The 17,219-nt window shown below is 41.8% G+C and overlaps 3 protein-coding genes across 8 annotated transcripts in view; 2 read left to right on the top strand and 1 right to left on the bottom strand.

The window, feature by feature from the left end:
- The first annotated feature begins 912 nt into the window (after nt 1-912).
- ccng2 (cyclin G2) lies at nt 913-7,061 on the top strand. 2 transcript variants are annotated; one of them, XM_026340197.1, is made up of 8 exons: nt 913-1,019; nt 2,276-2,433; nt 2,561-2,698; nt 2,828-3,078; nt 3,571-3,649; nt 3,787-3,885; nt 4,756-4,955; nt 5,954-7,061. In XM_026340197.1, the coding sequence occupies exons 2-8, from the start codon at nt 2,329-2,331 to the stop codon at nt 6,084-6,086; spliced, it is 1,005 nt and encodes a 334-aa protein (XP_026195982.1). In that variant the 5' UTR covers nt 913-1,019; nt 2,276-2,328; the 3' UTR covers nt 6,087-7,061. The 2 variants fall into 2 exon arrangements, with proteins under 2 accessions (XP_026195982.1, XP_026195983.1); XM_026340198.1 differs by lacking the exon at nt 913-1,019 and adding an exon at nt 1,194-1,981.
- An 842-nt stretch (nt 7,062-7,903) lies between these two features.
- Nucleotides 7,904-16,288, bottom strand: taf1c (TATA-box binding protein associated factor, RNA polymerase I subunit C). 3 transcript variants are annotated; one of them, XR_003297429.1, is made up of 16 exons: nt 15,850-16,288; nt 15,587-15,698; nt 15,387-15,436; nt 15,135-15,230; nt 14,705-14,772; nt 14,345-14,592; nt 13,542-13,673; nt 13,327-13,444; nt 13,124-13,195; nt 12,886-13,021; nt 12,052-12,180; nt 11,675-11,873; nt 11,399-11,536; nt 9,534-10,930; nt 8,474-9,021; nt 7,904-8,354 (listed from the first exon to the last, which is right to left on the bottom strand). XR_003297429.1 is itself a non-coding variant. In XM_026339985.1 (15 exons), exons 1-15 carry the CDS (start codon nt 15,964-15,966, stop codon nt 8,755-8,757), a joined length of 3,279 nt encoding a protein of 1,092 aa, XP_026195770.1. In that variant the 5' UTR covers nt 15,967-16,288; the 3' UTR covers nt 7,904-8,754. The 3 variants fall into 3 exon arrangements, 2 of the variants coding, with proteins under 2 accessions (XP_026195770.1, XP_026195771.1); XM_026339985.1 differs by having other exon boundaries at nt 7,904-9,021; XM_026339986.1 differs by lacking the exons at nt 15,387-15,436; nt 15,587-15,698; nt 15,850-16,288 and having other exon boundaries at nt 7,904-9,021; nt 14,676-14,772; nt 15,135-15,211.
- A 409-nt stretch (nt 16,289-16,697) lies between these two features.
- The window catches only part of LOC113147849 (WD repeat-containing protein 7), an 83,209-nt gene continuing 82,687 nt past the window's right edge, over nt 16,698-17,219 (top strand). For all 3 annotated transcript variants that reach the window (XM_026339115.1, XM_026339116.1, XM_026339114.1), the window contains exon 1: nt 16,698-16,864. The gene's annotated coding sequence lies outside the window, so the exon portion shown is untranslated. The remainder of the gene's footprint in view (nt 16,865-17,219) is intronic.

Raw genomic sequence — 17,219 nt, 5'->3', positions numbered from 1 at the left:
AAGGAATGACCCGTATGTGGTAAAATGGGCTTTTCTGTGAACCAGACAGACTGATTGATGATTGGATGGTCATGATTAGTTTGCAAAATCATGTTATTTTCTGAAACATGACTACGAAGTATGACAAGGAAATGTGATTCATGAGTACGTTTGGGGATGTGGTTCCACACCGAAGCAGAACTAAAGAAAATCCTGACGTATTTGCTGACTTTTTTGGCCACTACACCAGCAGTTAAAGCTTGGAAGGAATTATTTTCCTTTCATTTCCTTAAGTGAAAATAACAGGCTTTGTTTATCATAAATCTATTGAGTTCCTGAGCCTTTTTAGTGGACATTGCCTTATTCTGAACACTGATCGTTGTCTAACCACTTTTAAACTTTCGATTTATTTGACTATATTTATGTCTCTATGTTGTTAGTGCTATAACAATCCCATTGTCAAACTGAGAACTATTTTACAGACATTTACAGTTATTTGACTTGTAAGAAATATTTTGTTGTGGACAATCAATAAGACGCTGTCAAAGAGCACTACGTAATGCTAAGATTGCGTCAGGACATTGTACAGCCATCAACCAATCAAAGGATCTCATTTTGGGCGGACTATTTGAACGTATCAAAGTGCTACATGCTGATTGGATAACGGACACATCAATCCAAAGCCCTCGTCTCACGTAACATATGGGCTGTATTTCGATTCCTGTGACATTTCTCGGTGGATTAAAGATTGATTGTCGATATTAAGTACAAACACCTTGACGAGATTGTTATAAATCGAGTTAAGGCGACAAATAAACAGCTGATTAGACTTGATTTTGTGCAGTTACGCCTGAAAGGAGATGATCGCTATTCTTGAATTAAAGCATTTGATTGGTTGCTGGCTTGTGACGTCGGTTTGTGGGCGTGAGCGTAATGAACATCAACAAAAGAGAAAAAGAGAAAGAAGACGGGACGGAGAAAAGCTAGCGTTACAGCGACAGCAGCAAGACGAGATATGTGGATTTAACTCACAATAACAGGTAGAGTGGACTTTAAAATGCTTTTAGAATGATAACTTCACGTACACTACACAAACTAGCCGTCTTCTAGCTTTATGTTAGGTTAATATTAACTCGAAAGAGAAAGAAATAAGCGACTGAAAGTGAATGTCCCACAGTTGGACGTTGATTCAGCTAGCTATAATATTAATTAACAAAAGCTAAAGGTTCTGGAAAGTGTGTTTCTTCTTATTTTGCGACATATTTCCATCACAAAATGTCCACAGAATTCGTACAAGAACGACTGAAATGATATTCAAGTGTATTTCTAGTTTGTAAGGAAATAGTGGTAGTTAGCGTTAACCAACAGTTAACATACAGAGGGTTGCCTTTTCCCGGCGTTGTTTAAAATCAGTAAGAATCTGTTTTTCTCATTTTATATTTACACTTTACTTCAGATTTCTTCCTGACGGTGTAGGCAAAGATGTTTTTGTCCTGCTGTGTTGTTGTTGGTATCCCCTGGCTCCTATCCACTCGTATCCAAAGCAGACCTTTTGATAAACGTTAAATTCACGAGAGATCATCATAAGCATGTTTTGTTCGGTCATTTGCAAATATACTGTGACATAATCTGTAAAACATGAATTTTGTATCGATAACAGTGTTGTTTGGGACAAATTCATAGTTTTTTAACGTTCGATGACAGAAAAGACCAGCCCCTCCCCCGCTCCGAACAGGATTTAAACCTTAGCTAGCTTAGCTGCGGTTAACGTTAGCTCCTTGGTTACCATCAACTAAAACGATAAAAATGTAAATTTCCAGTCGATCGATTTGTGTTTCTATGTACTGTAGGTTGTCTATTAACAGACAGAACCTTGGAAAAGCAGTTGTTTTTCGGTCAGAGGACAGAAGGCGTTAACCAGAGGAAATCTGACACTGGAGCTCAGCTGAGGGAAGTGGGCTGGACTCTGAGCTGTGGCCCCTTTTAGGACCGAGAGCAAAATGTAGGCCGAGGATTTATTTACAGTACAATAGTATACAGGAAAATATAAAATAGGAAAGAAAAATCAAACATGGACACATATAGGCAGGTAAAACATAGACAAAAATGATATTTTCTGTCTCTGAAATATCTAGAAATTAATACTCACATAAAATGAAGACTAGAGTTAAAAATAAAAGCCCCTTAAAAATACATTACAATCTCAAATCTTTTAGAACAGTAAGATCAGAGAACATTCTTATATGAGCACTCATTTACATTTGAAGATTAATCTTGGCGTGTTCCTGTTTTGCAGTGAAAATACTGTAGTAAAAACAAGCCATCACTTCTACCAGTGCCAGCTGAGACATGGACGCCTTCAAGCTGATGAAGGAGCTGCGGATGAATTACGAGCAGGAAGTTTATTATCTCCCTAAAGAGACCGGACTCAGCCTCATCGAATCCACGGCACAGGTAGGCAGTACTGATCCACAATGGATTCTGTGAATGGGTCAATTTCACTTCTTTAAAAATCAAAATGTAACTTATCAGGGTTGTGACAGATAAACTAGGTTAATAAACAACACATCATTTTTTCCAGGATGACAGTCGAATCTCGGCTAAGTGCAGAGATGCCAAAGCGGAGGACCTGTGGAGTTTAACCAGCTTCTTTGGTTACAGCACGCAGACATTCGTCCTGGCTGTTAACCTCCTGGACAGATTCCTGGCCATGATGAGGGTATGAGATGCTTACATCTGACAGGAACAGACACAGGACACTTTAGTTTTAGCAGTGTGTGTGGTTATACATTTTGGCTGCTAATGCAAGCTGTAAAAGCTCACCTCATGCCCCCACCTGCCCTTTCAGATCCAGCAGAAGCACCTGTCCTGTGTCAGCCTCAGCTGCCTTCACATGGCGGCCAAAGTGACAGAGGAGGAGTGCAACCTAACGCCCACCGATGAGCTCATCCGTATAGGACAGTGCAGGTTCACCGTGTCTGACCTTGGCCGCATGGAGAAGATCATCACAGAGAAACTCAATTTCAAGTCTAAAGCCATCACTGCCTTAACATTTCTGCATTTGTACCACCAGATCACACTTTCACACTCCACAGCCAGGTGAGACACACTGAGATTCTTGAAACCTGTTGCATAATTCAGTTTATTTTTTTATACATTTTTGAACTTGAACGGAACGGAATTAAATACCGGAGTTCACATTTGATGATTTGAGTGACCTAGCCTCTCCACACCACAGCCTGTTTAAAACAGCATCTCTATCTAATGTAGGGCAGCAGTAAAATATTAGCTGACTCCAGTGTCTGACTGAAGTGCACTGATAAGATTTGTAGTCAGCTGCTGGCACCGACACCTTACACTTACATAACCCCGGCATATGTTTTTAATCAGCTGGGTTGAACTGTACTTCAAGATTCTACAACACACACACAGTTCACATCAGTTTTATTTTTTTTATTTTACAGTTGATTTAACATGTCTTCTTTTTCTTTAGTCTTTGGTCTTTATTCTCATAAAGTTTTAAAAGTAGATTTTTGTCTGGGAACTATCAATAACCTGAACCCCCTAACAATGATTTATGTGTGTTAACAGGAAGGAAACTCTCAGCCTGGAGAAGCTGGAGGCTCAGCTCAAAGCCTGTCTATGCCGAATCTCCTTCTCTAAAGCAAAGGTAGGAATTCACTACTGTGGTGGAAGGTCAGACTGGATTACACTGGCTCTGCAGTTGACTCACTCAGAAATTAGTATTGTTACATAACTGTCAATTTGACATAAACACTGTTTCTGTGTCTTTGTTTGCCCACCCAGCCGTCCGTCCTAGCCTTTTCTCTCCTGAGGCAGGAGATTGAAGCCATTCAGTCAGAGGACATGTTGGAAATAGCCTATCACATTCAGAGACACCTGAAGGTAAGCAGCACACTCTGTTTTTATTACACAAGAGCTCATGCAGGAAGGCAAAGTAGAAACCAAATGTAAAACAGAGGCAGCAACAACACAGATGAGCTGCTTACAGCACTAGAGTGGCTTCTGAAAGTAAAACGAAAGTGTTGGTCTGAGCTAACAATTCTCTGGATCAGCTGCAAACAAGAAAACGCTAACTCCACAAACATTAACATGACAAACTATTTTATTAGCCTGCAGGCTGTATGCAGGCTCAAACTCTAGATGAGATTCTGTTTGGCTGAGTGGAGGGAGCACAGTGCTGAATGGATGTGTAATCATATCCTCAGTAGCAGCAGCAGTGGGAGGGAGTTTATTTATTCTTAGCCAGTCTCAAAACATCATTTCTGTCGACGCCTGTGGTTATGTAATATGGTGTTTTCTGGTTTGTTGTGGCTGGACTACAATTGAATTCATGTGTTTTGTTTATTTTACTCAAAGTCTTCTGCTTGTTTACACATTTCTGTTGTGCCTTCCTGTCAGTTGGGAGCAGTAGTGACATATTTTTAAAAACTGCACTGTGACTGTAGACGTTGGTATGTTGCTGCTAAAGAGATACTTTCGGTCTTCTGGATATTTGTCTTTCCACTTACAAACACTTGAAGGTGTTTAATGACCAGCTGATTGGGATTCAGCACAAACCTGCAGAAGCTGTTTAACCTGGTTTCTGTTGACCCCTTGACCTGGAAAAAGAATCCATGTTTCTACCTCTAGTCTGACTTTTGGAGGCCATCTTACTCTTAAGTAACTGGATTATTTTAAATAGACTGGTGTCAGTTAAGGTGCGGGCAAAAGGCCAGAACAGCTAAACTACACCGCTGTGTTGTTTGGTTTCAGATTGCGGACAGCGAGCTGCTGCTGTGGAGCGGGCGTGTGGCTCAGTGTCTGTCAGACTACGCCTCCCCTGAATGCAGCAAACCGAACCACAGGAAGCTGCAGTGGATCGTGTCGCGGCGAACTGCCCAGAACCTGCACAGCTACCGCAGCATCCCTGAGCTGCCCACCATTCCTGAGGGCTGCTGGGACGAGAGCGAAAGGTCAGAGCTCCAAAACACACCAGAGCAACATGCTAGCTATGTCAGATTCTGAGTTGTTGACCTCAATAGTAAAGTTTCACATTCAGTTGACTTGTGATGCAGACACCATGCGACAGCTCACAGCAGGAAAACACCTGGAACATACCAAACACTCCTAATATCAGCATAGGTATCTGAATTAAAAAGGAACCAGACACACCTTGTGTGTCATCACACACACTAAATGTTCCCTGTGTATGGCAACACAACACTGCATAACACAGTAACAGTATGTCTTAACACACCTGTGTAATACAGTTAGTTTCACAGAAGGGAACAAAAAAATTACCAACAGAACCAGCGTGTGTGTATTTCTAAGTCTAGAGATGAAAGGTTTTTTTAATGCTGTACTGTGTGTTGTAACACTCCTCTAAGGCAACCAGCTGTGCGTCAACACACAAGTGTCTGTTGTGTTGTAACAACACGACACACAGTGTTCAGAGAGTTCAGCCTATCTATTATCTTCAGCTGCTTGCAAGCCACTCGTCACGTCCCACCCTACTGACAGACGTTTCCATGACGCCATGAGGCCTCGCCTTTATGAAACATGGAACTCATGTAGAGGTTTTTTTTTTTCCCTCAGTCAGCATGTAAACAGAGAAAGAAGGAACCAAACATACATTTACCCACAGAGCAGCTAATAAGTCCAAGACCAACGAAAACCACAAACCTGATGACCAGCCTTCAGTTTAAACACTTGCAGTCCACAGCCAAAACCTTCAGCTGACAATCAGCAGATGTTCAGTCAGCTGACTCACACACAAGTCAGAACGTGACATCAGCTGACACGTTTTCTTTCATTTTTCATGAGCTTAAGAATAAAATCCTCAGTGGGCAAAGTAAAGCTCCTTTTCCTTGTCAGTAAATCCACTTTTTTTTTTTAAATAGCTATTTTAACCTACGTGTTTATTGAACGAGCTGTATGACTGTTCTCACAGTGTTTCTCCTTGTGTTTACAGTGAGGATTCATGTGAGGACGTGATGAGTTCAGGTGAAGAGTCCCTCAGCAGTTCCCTGGGCAGTGACGCTGAAGGGCCCTTCTTCCCTCTGCACCTCCGCCGCCAAAAACACGGCCAACACCTCCTTGCCTGAAGCCCCTCCCTCCCTCCTTTACCCTGACGTATTTAATTTATTGTTGAATAAGCTCCGGTGCTGCTGGAGAACCGCACAACAACTGGCAGCTGAGCAGTTCAAGACTCTTCCTGATAGTTTTTGTTTGTAGACGTATATGTTAAGATGTCACATTCCAGGTCGTGATTTTAGGGTTACACAGGTTGACATTTGGCAGATCAACTCCGGTCCACTCAGTGCTGCTGTGCCAGCAAAAGCTGCAGTCGGACAGAAATCTTCTCAGTGCCGGGTTGTCAGATCACACCGGAAACAGTTCTCACTTACTAGAAGATTGTTTGCCAAAAACATGTTTATTTCATGTTGTTTTTTGACTGTTATTAATCTAAGACTGTTTTTATTAAAAATAGTGAGTTTTCCTGATGTGCAGAGGCTCAGAGTGGCCACAGTGGTCAACATGTCGTATTTTTAGGATTTCAATTGAAGCATCACTTGTCATTTCTTGAGATTACCACTGTGGTCTCCAGATAAAAACTGTTCAGCTGCGGCTGCTCTGATTCTCTGTAGTCAAGAACTTTAATTTGCACATTTAGTTTTTCTTAAGATATTTTAAGTGAATCACCGGGTTTACAGCAATTTTTCAGTGAGATTCAAAAAAACTCGACGCCACAGGGTGTTCAGATAAAAACATGTTAACGTGTGGATGTGTGTATGTATGGCTCGGCTTTCAATTTAAAGTTGCCAATTTTAGATGTAGCTTCAAATATTGTTGGTGTTTCGAAACTGTTTGGAAGAGAATGTTATATGGAACTAAATAATGTTGACCGAGTGTCACAAAAAAAAGTCTAAAAATGTAAAAAAATGTTGATACAAAAACATGTAAAACTGTAAATGATGTACAAAAAAATCTGTTAATAGTTCTTTGTAGATATTAAGTTATTTATTCTTTTTTTGTCACCTGTGGAAAAATGAAAATCTTATAAAAACCTTATTTTTAAACCTTTTGTCTGCCATTTTTATTCCGTCATGTCTAGAAAAACCTGGATTCATTTTAAAAACCAAACTGCAGATTAAGTAAAGCGATGTTTGGAGAGGGATTTCCCTCTTTCACTGGAGTTAAACAGAAATGAAACTACCACAGACATTTGTTGTAGAGCCACTGATCTGGGAAAAACCCTGAGATTCTCACAGTAAAGCCACATTTAAAACATAACTGAAAGTAAAAATGAAGTAAAATCCCTGCGATTCCCTTCCTCGACACTGATTTCATTTAGTTTCTCTAACTGATCAAATGTCAGCTGGTGAACCAGAGAAACGTCAGCTCCTCAACTTCCCCAGTTTGATGTGATCATTATTGACATCATGATAATTAGAACAGATCATTTAAGGGCAACTTCCCTACTATTGTTCTATTTTTAAGTTACATTAAAGTGTCTGGGATGCAAGTTGTTATGGAGCAGGACGTCCCAGAATGGATTTAGATAAAGAGTGATGACACCTCCTTGACTCTGTGCTTGGCACTCTATGGAGTCAAAGCAGATGTCCTCCATAGTCGCACACTGGCGAATCACGGAGGCTTCATCCCAGCAATGACGGCACCGCTGAGTCACACTGTTTTCAAGACATTTAATGAGTAAATAATAAAGTTAATTCATCACCACAGAGTCTCATGTCTGTCAGTGTGTAGACACACTGGATGGATTAGTATTGACGGGGCCCCATTTGCTTGTCTGAACCCAAAAAGTGTAGCTTTTCATGCAATTAATGTCTGAACCTGACACAAACCCCACGCTGGTGAATTTGTGCAGTGTGTGTCTTCTGGAAACAACATATCCACCTCATCACTTGTTTGAGTTGTGGTTTTATTGAGAAAACTGGTTCAGTCTTGTTTAAAAAGGCACATGTATAAACATTTTTTACAAAAATAATTTATCACAGTGAGTGAGATGTACTCTCATTTGACATGAAGTAAAAAAAATGACCTGAACAGAAAGACACAAGGTCTAACAGTAACCAGATTTCCTGTAAAACTAGATCTTAAAAAAATAATAAGACATTCACTCACATGGATTCAAACTTCCTACCAGGTACCAGATGGTAGGAGTAAGAATAGAGTATGCTCAAACCAATACAGAGCAGTTTTCTAATCCTTTTCCATTCCCATCATTTTTTATTTTTATTTACCTTCAGATTAATTTCACATCTACTTTAAAGCTCTGTTTCCAGTGTTTTTCCTGTTCAATATCAACCATAACAAGTCATGTCAGCTCCGTTGTGTTGTGTGGATGCTTTCTAAAAAAAAAAACAAATATTAATCTGCCAGTCACAGCGGATGCTCACACACCCCCAGCATCACCACAGCAAACAAAAACACTGATCACTGAATAAAGACAAGAAAATTCCACTCCTACCAAAACAGCCTTCAATCTCCAGACGTCTTCATGGATCACTGATGCTGTGAGGGATCCGTCTCCACTGTTCAGTCACTTTATCCTTCTTCATTAGATTCAGTCTGTATGCTCATTTTTTTCATTATAATCCCAGTGGATGATTACAATTATAGATCCACTTTCCAAATCCAACTGCAGAAGACACCCAAGAGCTGGTTGATTCAGCCCCTTGGATTTTTCAATTATACAAAAGGAATTCCATAGAATACTCCTCCTGTGTGATGGAAAGACAAGCCAAGCAATCAAAATCCCATTCTGGACTTCTTCCTCTTGGGTTGAGATAAATGTGATGCTTGGGACAGCCCCGGACGACTCTGTGAACTCTGAGAGGGGGACTGGGAGAAACCTGACCAGACAAAGGAATCCTGGGACAGATCCACCCTAAGGCTCCTGAGAGAGACAGGCTGTGGGCTGCAGAGCTGTGAGGTGGTGGAGAAGGCTGCAGGTCGAGGGCGGGGGTCCTTGGTGCTCTCCTCTTCTGGAAGGTAAATGTTCTGCGAGGGCTCCTCCTGGAAACAGAGACAGGAAAAAGTAGTGAGACTAGATGTGAAGTGAAATTAATTGAGGACAGAATCCACCTTCCCCTCTGCTGTCAAAATTAGCACAAAAATAGAAAAAGGGCTGTTTTAAAAGGTCAATTCTCATCCTTTATCTGTATTTCAGGACAACTCAGTCAAGCAGGACCAGTTTTAGATTTCACACACTCATCTACTCTTATTACCCCAGAATGATAAAGTTGAAACGTCTGCTGATCTTAAGCAGACACAGAAACTGTAGTAGCAGTTGCTGTTAACTTGATGTCTGCTGCATCAATCCAGAAATGGATGCACTGTTTAAGTTCACTGTTTTATTCCTTTTTTATTTTAAATGGGGTATTTATTGTAGAATTTGGAGGAAAATAATGAGTTTAATCAACTTTCGAATACGGCTGTAACGTGACAAAATGTGGAAAACATTAAGCACTGTGAATACTTTCTGCATGCACTGCACACCTAGACATTTGACACTGCCTTCCTCTTACCTGTGTTGCAAACAGAGAGCTGAGGTAGTCGTCTGCTGGATGTCTGCTCCGTCTCTGACTGGCTGGCGTGGAGTCAAGTTTTATCGTCTGGGACAGGGAGAGGGTGTGGGAGCTGCTGGGAGTCCTCTGGCCACCTTGTTGAACTTTAACACTTTGAGGTGTGGCGGTCGGCGTGGGATCTGGGGTGTCATTTTGCACAGTGGAGGGTGTTGTGGCTCTTGTTGTGCGCTGCAAAAAGCCCTCCAGTTGGGACAGTGGTCCCATCCCTTTGGTGTCTGAAATAAAGTCCTGGCTCACTGTGGAGGACCATCCCGATGAGTCAGAAAAATCGTCAAGCTCTGATTGGTAGCTGATGGATGAGGTAAAGCTTCCAGACAGCTCCAGACGTTGGCCAGTGGCCCTCTTCTCTGCCTTTTCCCTCCTCCTCTTTCTCCTCAGAGCCATCACCTTCTCCTTCTTGTTCAGCCCCAGCTGGTCCTCCCACCACGCCCGCCACACTTCCTCCCCCTGCCAGGACAGGGTTAGGCGCTGGCTAAGCTGATCTCCCCACACCTCTGTTTCCACCTGGTTTGGCACCGGTGTCACATCTGGAGCAACGAGGGAGCCTGAGACCGCTGCGTGAACCAGAAGCGATCGTTTGTTCATGCATGCCGTCAGATCTTGCCTCAGACTCTGCACACGCTGCGCTTCTGTTGAGTCTTTTGCTTCACCATCAGGCAGGCGGAGGAGGCCTTCAGTGCTGACTGTGAAGTGCTGCAAGCAGTGTGGGTGGGGCTTCTTTTCACGACTCTTTTGCATCAGTTTCTGGAGCCAGTGTCTCCACGTGACCAGAGCACGTTTGCTGATTTTAACTGGCGTGTGCTGCTCAGAGGCAAATACCTGACCCAAGCACGTGGATCCACTGGCTGTTTCCTCCACCACACCAGGTTGCTTAACGTCACCAGTTTTATCTCTGCCAACTTCTACATCACTATGTCCATCAGTGTCTTGATCCACCATGGAATCATCATTGACAACAACCTGCAGCCACTTCTTCAGGTTTCGATGTCTCCTCTCCGAGTCTGAATCCTCAGAGGAAGAGCTGGAGAACATGGTCACTGCTTGCTGCTCCCTCTCGGGTGTTTCAGCCACAAACCGCTGCATGGCCACATCCTGAGTTGGCAGAATAATGCCATCGTCACTCGATGTATCCGTTACAATCAGCTGTGAATCTGGTGGTTGTGGTGGTTTTTTGGTTGCTTGTTGAGGCAGAGGTTTGTCATCTGCTGCTGGAGGTCGAGAGCTGGAGTCTGGCTGTTCAGGTTCAAGGATCTGGTAGAAAATATCTCCTGCCTCTGTCAGCTGCACAACACATAAACACTCGCTGCCACCTCTTTTCTTCTGAATACAGGTCATACCTGGTAACAGACAAAAACATCAGCCACATGTGTACACAAGTGTTATAAGCATTATGAAATGTCAAATATCAAAAGACGTGATTGAGGTAATTTAGAAACAGTGTCACTGTGCTGACAAGTCTGTACTATAAAGATCAAGGCATAGGCGCACTTTAACAAATTTAGTTACCTTTCTGGGCATGTGCCAGAAAGGTAAAGCAGATAATTGTTTCATACATGTTAGGTATGTAACATGTATTACAAACGTCTTTACACTGTTCTGGTAAAGACACAAACTAGAACATTTAACATCTTTAGTTAACACCCAGAACTCATAACCACAACAACAGATTTATGTCATTGATTTCATTTATACATCTGATTGTTTTAATTAGTTGTGTGTGTCTCTGTGTGCAATGTTAGTCAAAATTAATTAATAAATTGTATTACTCAGAACATCTAAACCTAATAACACCCATTTATACATACCTGCAGCTGGCGAGGAGAGCCGGGATGTTGTGGTGGCCATGCGGTGAGGAATCTGCACTGGAAGGTGTTGCAGACTCTTGTTGGGTGTGAGCAGAGCCTGAGGAGGACCTAGACTACAACAGGCCTCTGCTCTGCCTCCTGCACACACGGTCACACACAGTTTGAGTTTATCACAGATGTTTGTTTGGCACCTTAACGTTCCACACTAGAACTTCTAATTAAATCACAACAAGCTACACAATCACAAACTCGTCACACTGCCTCCTGTTGACTGACCTGAGTACTGCAACAGAGTAATTTCCTGAGAACTGTGGGAGCCCAGCAGCACCTTAGCGGTGCTGGAGTGGCCCAGTGCTGATCCAGAGGAGGAGGGGCCAGGAATGACATGGCAAAACATGGGTGGGGACTGCATCATGTGATCCCACTTGAGCATGGGCATGCAGGGGAAACGCTCATCCACAATGTATGCCGAGTACTGAGTAGAGACAGAGGATGAAAAAAATAAAACTTGCACAAAACATTACACCAAGGACAGAAATGTCACTTCACAAATATCAGATGATGGCTGTGACGTGCTTAGTGACACTACTTGTGCATCTGTGTGGTTGAATGAACTATTTGTAGATTCTACCTCAGGTCTCAGGTCTATGTACCTGAGTGGTGATGAGGTGATGGAAGGGGTGGACGTCTCCCAGATATTTGGACAGGATGAGTCTCTCCCCACTGCGACACTCTGAGGTTTTGCTGATGCAAAACAGTGTGTGACCACTGACTGGGCTCACCTGTAGTGGGCAGATAGGACAGAGAGGGAAAAGAAAAACAGGTAGAAGATGAAGAGCGAACATATGCTAAAAGCTGCCTCAGTAATGATTCCCCTTAAGTTGTGCAGCCTTTTGGTCTTGCTAAGCTGTTTTTCATGTATAGGCCTGAAATACAACTGTTATTATCATAATTGTTTAGGATCAAAGCGCTTTTGATGCGCTGTCCATGAACACCTCACCAAAGCTGCATGCCAACAAAGTCTCACTTTCTTAACAGATCCCTCTTAAATCAGATTTGCAGAATATTATATGGAAGTTGTCTGTGTCAGAGAGACGTAATTAGTATGTGAAAGGTTGGATTTGGCTGGCAGTGGGTTGATTGGGGTAGGTCTATCACAGTTGAAACTGCAGTTTCAGAAGTGTTAAGTCCCTGGTTATTCTCAAAGCACAATAAATTAGAAGCTCCACAACTCAGTGGATAAATCAGCTTGTATGAACTATTCAAAAAGACATAAAACTCAGTTCTAATAAAGAACTTATGCATACTATGTTTGTTTATAAAACTGAAAAATAAGGTGGCTGTGAATATAAAAATCTAATTACCTTTAAAAATACATTTTCTATCTTTAGTTCCACTTAAAAGCTGATTTTTAACTAAATGCACATAAATGGCCTGAATTTCATTAAGTTACAATAAGTAATATTCCCCAAAACTTCTTGTCTCACCCTAATGTCTGTAAGCTCTGCCCCTGTTCTGTCTGCATATACCATCACCCTTGGGTGGGCGGAGAACTCGCACCACCGCCATGGTGACTTGGCGTTGAAGTAGAGGTTGCTATCCTCCTCCCGGACCTTCTGCATCCTGAAAGAAGGAAGAGCGTGATTGTACATTCAGTGTGATTTGTACTTTATAATCTGACTTTAAACAGATCAAACTAACGGATGTAGGAACAATCATCCTCACCCTTTGCCGACAGTCCAAAGATTTGCTGCTCCACTCTCACTTGCCACCAGAATTTCACCTAAAACATGAGGACTGACACCAAGCACAGGAGAAGACTTAAGCACCTTTTCCTTGGTAGGAATATTGTTCACTACCCTGTAGAGGGAGTTGACCTCCCACCAGCAGCAGTGTTGTTGCCTTGCTCCTCCTGATGATTCACTAACCTGGTGCTGATGCATGTTGCGACCTCCCTGGTGTTGACGACCTGCAGCAGACGAGGTTCATTTCTTTCATTGAACCGCCAAACTCCACACAGGCGATCTGATCGCACAGCAACGCAACCTGGCAACAAGCAAGCAAACAAATGTCTGCTGGCCTGAAGGAAAATATAAAACCCATTAAATGCATGTATTGTTTAAACTCTTCTCAGGGCTCTTACATTCGTTGAACCGGGAGATGGAGCTGATCTGTCTGATGGGGCCTCTCAGCTGGTGGCTGAATGGGTCCCTGCTGGCAACATCCAGAAAGGAGGAATTTCCTTCATGGTGTTCCAGCACCACTTTGTGGAAGTCTGAGGTACTGTGTTAAGAAGCAGAACTTACAGGAAATAACACCATATCACTCATTAGAAACAACAATTCATCCAATAATGACGAATGGTGTATGTCTTTGTCATGTTATTTTGGGACTATAACTAATAAATTAACTTTTTGTACTAACAGGACAAAAGAACATTGAGTAGTGGTCGACTAATATGGATTTTTTATTTGGCCAATGCTGACCTTTAGAGAAAAATGAGGCTGATTGCTGATTTGTAGGCTGACATGTTGTAATTTTTTCCATTTTTGTTCTATTAAATTAGTTTTTTCGTTTCAGGTTAACAGTTGGAAAGAAAAAATCCATCAAAATGCATTGAAAACCTACATTCTATACTGCCTCCTGACACCTCACTGGTGCTACTGCTGTGACTGTATATTTTCAGATACGCTAATCTTACTTTATACTTTGCGAGTCACTCTTGGAGGTGCATCCAAATAATGTTGTGCATTCATTCACTGTAATTTGCAATTCCAGGAAATGTTTTTTTTTTTTTTAATCTGCTGGCATAAGCGCAGACATCAGCCAATGCAGATGAATAAAAATGCCAAATACCAGTCTGACTAATCTTGAATAATATAAAAATGTCACGTGCTGCAGCTTTAAACTGCAGAACTTCAGTATTTCAGGTGATTTATAGGATACTGAGGCGGTCCATGCCCTGGTTTCCAGGGTAGAGGAGGCAACCGTGCTCGGAGCTGCAGCTCTGTGAAAAAGGGATAAATGCCAGAGCGCCGCCTGTGGCTGCTTCAGAGAAAAGCAGGCGGTCTCTCTGCTCCTTCAGCTCCTCGTACAACAGAGTGCCCAGCAGCTCAGAAGGAATGGAAGGGACCACGTCTGACAGCAGAGTGCTGTACATGTCAAGTGAGTGGGAGGAGTACGACTGCTGGCATCTGGGGATAGAATTTAAGATGACACCAACAAGATGAGATATATTTAGCGATTGGATTTTGAATCTATAAACTTGGATACTCACTTTCACACTAATCAACCAGGTCCACTCACATTTTCAACTTCAGCATGTCAAGGTAGTTTTTCAGTTTCCACATGTGGACAGAATCCTTCCGATATCTCTAAAAACACACATATACATTAGTTTATTTATTGCAGTGAGTCTTAACCACAACCACTGTCTAACCCTAAGAATAACATTAATCTTAAACCACATTGCTAATTTAAAAGTCAGTGATTTACATGGTGGAAATTGGGGCCCGACAAAGAAAGTGACTCATAGGACTCAAGTGCTTGGAATATAAATCCTTACTTGACATGTTCATTCATAGTCTGGTTACATAAACATGAGGCAACAGACCAACTAATGTCTATAAATAGTTAAGGCTTTATATTCCTATATATATATTCCTATATATATATATATATATAAAGAACAGATGAATTAATAAACTGTAAATAAACAGTCTGTTGTGAAACTCACCTCTGTCTTTCCTTGTTTAAAGTTGAAGTTTGCACCCAGAATTTCACCCATGCACCCGAAGGCATCATGGCAGTGATCAATGAAGAAGTTCTGCATCTAAATACAATTCATGGTTAGAAAGTGAGGACGTTACATTTACACTGCAGTTCCAAATATAATATATAACATCACTCCAAACAAAACAGGACATGAAATGGTGCAAGTTTATGGTACGCCTATCTCTTAAATGTGAGACTTTCATGTTGAACTTACATGTTCAGTGAAGTCCAGTGGATCTGGAGGGGTCGAATGCCAAAGGAAAGCTGGAAAATATATATATATATATATATAACACATAAAAACTATGATATGTAATAGAAATACATAAACAAGGAAAAACTGAGATCAAAGAAAGGGTACAAATGTGATTCAGAAATTTCCATAGGCTGATTTTTCATTCTCCTCCTACTCACAGCTTTTAGGAGACAGAAGAGGAACCGGGACCGGCTCAGTGTGACGCCACGTTTCCCCTCTGACATGGCGACTGGACGTAAACGTCCAGCTGGAGAGGGGACCAGGACCACCCTGAAACCAGAAGTAACTCTTGGAGTGAGGAAAATAAATATTCCAATTAAATCTCACGAATAATTTATGTACGACACACACACACACACACACACACACACTAGCGTAACTAACGTTATTGAGTACCGAGGTGGCCTAACCTTAACCTTACCTGAGGTCTGACTCGGTCGTAGCAGCCCCAGTTACCAGCGCAGTGTTTCAGGGCAGAGTCCGGCGGTCCGCAGTTGTAAAAGGAAGGAAAAAGCTGCTGTGGAAACTGATAATCCATTATTTGTCTTCTTGACAAAATGTGCTAACTGTCACGTTTTGTGCTGGAGGTCCCTCACTCCCTCCGTGTGCCTGGGAACACGTCTGGACATGTTACCTCGGCGTAGCTAGCGTCAGCTAGCTCTCCAACACACTATTATTAGCTGTATAAACAACGTTCTCCCGCTATAATCACCGTGACACGCGTTCAGGGAATCACACTACAGTCTACGCACGTCAGGGCAAAAACATCAGTCTTAAAAGCACAAAAATGCGTCAAAATGATCAAATAAATCCTCAAAGTCTGACAGAGCACGTGCGGACCACACCAGCTTGACAGTGCGCACAGCGGCAACAACACGAAGACTTCCAGCCCGACTTCCTGTAGTTTATTTTTCAAAATAAAAGGGCTCGATTTTAACTAAAAATTAAAGGCGTTTTTGGGAAACGCCTTACTTCAAAAAATAATATATTGAAGGGACAATATATACGATCACATGAGATATAAAATAATATTTGTTGCAATAAAGAAGTAAGAGAAATTTAATCCACCCTTCAAAGTAGACCTACTGTTATTATTAATTCCTTTATAGTTCTATTTTTTTATTTATTTACAGTATAGGTTATTTATAAATTGTTTATCAATGACATGTTGAAAAGGGTTCTTTACTCGTACGAATAACGTGAAATTCCTGGTGTATTGGGGAAAGCTGGGTTCATTATTTTGTAAAACTGTTAGACCGGATGCGGCTCTCAGATGTCGCGTGATCAGGGGTCCGAAGAGATCAGTTTTATCTGTGGACAGCAGCTAAAAACAAGCCATAAATAAGGATAATTTACGTTTCTGTTTGACGCGGAAGGACCGTTTATGCGACAATTCTTTCTTTAGAAGGAAATGTTTCAGTAGGACTCATTTTCTGGTACGTATGCGCAAATGTAAAGATTGTATTTAGGCTCCGTTAGCCGTGTTGCTAACTCCGGAAGTTGCGCTAATGCAGGTGTAGTGTAGTGTAGCGTTAGCACTTCACAGATCACTGCACAGCTAATCTGTCCTATAACCTCTGATTACAATTTAAATTTTGGTCAAAATATGTGCATAAATCTTCTCCGATGGTTTTCCTTTAGGTGCCTGTGACTGTCCTCATCTAAATTAACCATTATCTCGGTTTATTTTAAAAGCTGCTGCGCAGGCTTTAAACCAGCATAATTGCCAAGGTTAATTTTTAACATGAAACTGTTGTTGTTATTATGTGTGCACAGTATGTTGTTCATCTA

The sequence above is a fragment of the Anabas testudineus genome, chromosome 22 (genome assembly GCF_900324465.2).
Source record: "Anabas testudineus chromosome 22, fAnaTes1.2, whole genome shotgun sequence".
In the NCBI taxonomy this organism is placed as follows: Eukaryota; Metazoa; Chordata; class Actinopteri; order Anabantiformes; family Anabantidae; genus Anabas; species Anabas testudineus.
Note: the sequence above shows the minus strand (reverse complement) of the source record. Positions and strands in the feature narration are given on the sequence as shown.